The following is a 3952-nucleotide window of genomic DNA, read 5'->3' as shown; positions in this document are numbered from 1 at the left end:
TAGTCCCATCTATTTATCTTTGCCTTCACTATTGTGGCGTTGGGTGCTCTGTCTTTAAAGAGGTCGCTGAAGTGTATGTTGTGTAGTGTTTGACCCATCTTTGCTTCTAGGTATTTTATGGTTTCCGTTCTTATGTCTAGGTCTTTAATCCACTTCGTCAACTCTTGCCTATTTTAACAATACCTCACTGCTGAGATATTTTTCTCACCTTCTTCTCCTTGGAGTTTTTTCCTTTTTCATTGCCAAAAAATTAGGTAACCAGACTTCAAAGTAAGAGTATGTGAGGGTTTTCCCACTTTACTTTTAGGTTGTCGGCTTTTTTGTGAAGAATTGAAGTTTGTGTTTTTTTTTTTTTTCAAGATTTATTTATTTACTCATGCAGAGCTGGGGTACAAACCAGAGGTACAGGGGTTATTAGAAGCTTCACCAGAGAGTGGGTAGCAGAACAGGCAGATCGACAAAGTACACTGATGAGGGGAGCAGTGGGCGGATCAGGAGAGGTCTGCCACGTGCCGTGTGGTCACCTCCAGGGCAGGGGATCGAACTCTCACTGAAGCGGTTGCACCAACTTGCAGTGCTGCATCCTAAACCATTGTACCACCAGGGAAGGCCGTGAACAGTTGAATTTTTAAGTAATTTGTGGAAACTAGTTTCTGACCTCCTTCAGGCACAGATTTACTGCATTATTTATGTTCTTTATCCATGTACATATTAAGTGTTCAACAAAAATTGATATTTTAATGTTACTATATTCTCATAGCCTAATATTTTGTTACATCTTAATTTCACAGACTAGAAGGCAAGTTGCTGTAAAAAAAACCTCTGCAGATGCAAGTGAATACTATGAAAATTACATTGAAATGCTAAAGAAACAAGGATTTCTTCTAAAAGAACATTTTACACCTGAAGCAACCCAATTAGCTTCTGAGAAGTTGCAAGCAGTAAGACTGATTTGAACATATCATTTTGTGTTAGTGATTGAATGTTCCTAGTAGACATGTTTTTTCTATGACAAAACCTGTTAGGAAAGAAGAGTAGGATCAAATAAAAGAAATGGTAAGCCCATAGAAAGGCATGAAAGCTGGGTGGAAATAAGTTCCATGACAGGTCTCAAACCTTATCATTTATTTCAGCAACAGTTCTCATAGCTTGCAGAAGGTTTGATTACAACCTAGACCTAGGAGCTGGAAGTTCTCAACCCTTAATGCTTAATCATTAATGTCATTGGTAGACCTAAAGTTATATAATGAAGAAAAGGAAAGGTAAGATGGGAGTAAAATAGAAGAGGTAAGGGAAGAGTACAGGAGGGGAGAAGGGTGGAGAGGCAAGCAGAGAGCAGGTCCAGAATGTCAACACTTAATTGTTGGATGGTTATTCACTCCCAGGCCAATTACTCTTTATTTTTCTTCACACCTCTGTTCAGCTCATAAAAAGTTTTTGTGGGTGTTATTTTGTTATTGCAGTTGCTTTTGGAGGAGGTAATAAGTTCAAGCACTCTGAGCCAAGAGGTGAGCAATTTGGTGGAGATGATTTGGGCAGAAGCTCTCGGTCACTTGGAACATACGCTTCTTAACCCTGTGAACACCATTAGTCTTAATGATGTAAGTCAAACTTGTCTTTTAAACAGGACCTTTTCTAGGACAAGCCTTCTGGATTTCTTAAACTGAATAGTACTCATTATACCAACATTACCACAGTAAAAATTTATTAATAAAATTAGCCAAAAATAATACCACTTATGTTTGAGTGCTGGCCCAGTTGCTCTTAGATTCATCCCTGGCTGTTCTTTCTTTTTTCACCTGGGGAAAGAGAACACCAAGAAAGAACACTGAGTGGGAAATCAACTTCCCAGAAAAGTAGATATTCCTATGTGGAAAATTTCAAACACAGGATCTACTCAAAGGTTGGTTTCTTTGTGCATCTTATTTGGAGGCCTGCTTCTCTGTATCAGCAAGTTTGTAGCAGGCCTGAAATACATGTGTGGCCCTGGTTCTTGGATAGTTAGATCCTACTCTACTTTATAGCAACTGCTTCAGAGACTTATATCACTGACTGACTCAGGGAAAGGCAGGCATGCTTCCAGCCCTACAGAAAATGCTCTCATCTTCTTAATTACATATAACTGAAAGAGCAAATGCAAGAAAATATTCCCAATGGTTCAATTTGTACAACATCATCCTACTAAAACAATTTTCCCCTATAGAATTAAACTAATTTATTTCAGAAAGAAAATTTTTTCCTGGGGTAAAGCCCAAAAAGTACTTGACTTATAATTAGAGTCATGTTCTGGAGGGTTCTGTTTCTACCTTGACTTTAACATACATTTAAATTTCTTTTTGAAAATCAAGTCTACTCCAGTTGTATTTAGTATTCCTGTGTGTGGAGATCAGTATAGGTAGGTGTAGATGTATGGATAATAGAGAAAGTGATATGGATGTAGATACAGACATAGATGAAATAGATATAAATATAGACATAGACTTCATGGAACTTTTCCTCTAGTTATCCCAAACCCAGTTTGGAGGACTCCTCATGACATCATCATCATAATTAAGCTGCATCTCTGGAAAATACCATCATCTGTTTTATGGTCATTGTCCAGTAGATAACAAATAGTGTAACATGTTAACAATTATTTTAGAACTCGTATTTTATATTTCTCTTCACTTTTCCTATGATTATCAAGATTTGATCTTACTGAATCTAAATCACCTTCTGTTTAAAGGTGAGCAAGGCAGAGGCAATTCTCCTTCTAGCAAAGACAGCACTGAAAAATGGAGAAACAGAAGAAAAATTACAAAAGATCATGACTGAATTCTATAGATTGATACCACACAAAGGTCCAAAAGTTGAAGAAGTTAACCTGAGACTGTTGGCTAAGAAGGAGGATCTCTGCCAGGTAAATCTCTAAATACAGAATTCAGTTTAAAGTGTTTTTTGGGGAAAGGTCTTTACAAATCATATGAATAAGGTAACACTGAATCCAAAAGTTGTCTCTAGAGTTTGCACACAAATATACATTATTGAATTATTCTAGAATGTTTTGGGTCTTTTTGGAAGTTATCTGAACCATATTGCCAAACAAATAAATTGGAATAGTAGTATAAATGCAGTTTGTTTGGGATCACTACACTGTAGTTTAATTTTCCAGATCATGCAGATTCTTTCTGTAGAAGAAATAGAAAGCTACATGGCTTCACAGTTAGCACATTTACCCCTTCTATAACAAGTGGTCTAGTTGTGTGCTCCACATCACTTACAAACAGCTTGATCACCCTACGCAAGTCCCAGCTTTTCTTATCTCTGTGCTCCTTGTAAAGTGACAGCTTCCGTCTCAGTTTTGCTCTCTTACCGTCACATTCAGTGCAGTAGTTCATAGTGTGCCATTTGGAATATTTCTGTTTGTGTATCTTAGGGAGAACCCCTGACAATTATTTATTTATTTTGGTCAGAATTGAACCAAGTGGGTAGTCCTAAGCCAGTCACTGTCAAGACAAACTGTGAGGGAAGGAGCAGGGCTTAATTAGCAAAGAGGAAGACAGTCAGCATACCCCTTCCCTTAGGGGAGGATGGCATCACTCCAACTCTAAATTGCCTCATCCATGCCTGAAGAGATTGAGACAACATAAAGATCTATGACACAGGCATCAGAGGAGTTTACGGATATGTAGTTCTGCATTTGGGGGAGATGATAACTTTAAGTGGTTTCTAAACTAAGTGAAGGACAAGTAAGTGAGTTGATAAAGGACCTTCCAAATTTTTTTTTTAAGATTTATTTTTATTTATCTATGCATACAAGAACTGTGGGGATGGGACAGGATTCACCAGAGACAGAGTAGGAGCAAAATAGGTAGATCCGGCCCTCCCTGGTGGCGCAGCGGGTTAAAGCACAGCACTGGGAGTCTGAAGCCACTTCCGCATGAGTTCGATTCCCGCCTGCCGCCTGCCCCGG

The 3952-nt window shown here is 38.4% G+C and overlaps 1 protein-coding gene across 1 annotated transcript in view; it reads left to right on the top strand.

Moving 5' to 3' along the window:
- Positions 1 to 3952, top strand: part of PARP4 (poly (ADP-ribose) polymerase family, member 4) — a 116601-nt gene that overhangs the window by 24219 nt on the left and 88430 nt on the right. Inside the window, exons 7-9 of the mRNA XM_004680362.2 lie at positions 792 to 941; positions 1464 to 1601; positions 2726 to 2899. Of these exons, the coding sequence (XP_004680419.1) occupies positions 792 to 941; positions 1464 to 1601; positions 2726 to 2899 (462 nt within the window). The remainder of the gene's footprint in view (positions 1 to 791; positions 942 to 1463; positions 1602 to 2725; positions 2900 to 3952) is intronic.

This window comes from Condylura cristata, unplaced genomic scaffold (genome assembly GCF_000260355.1).
Source record: "Condylura cristata isolate star-nosed mole 26May11 unplaced genomic scaffold, ConCri1.0 scaffold00010, whole genome shotgun sequence".
In the NCBI taxonomy this organism is placed as follows: domain Eukaryota; kingdom Metazoa; phylum Chordata; class Mammalia; order Eulipotyphla; family Talpidae; genus Condylura; species Condylura cristata.
The sequence above is the reverse complement of the archived record's forward strand: the minus strand, read 5'-3'. Positions and strand labels throughout refer to the sequence as shown.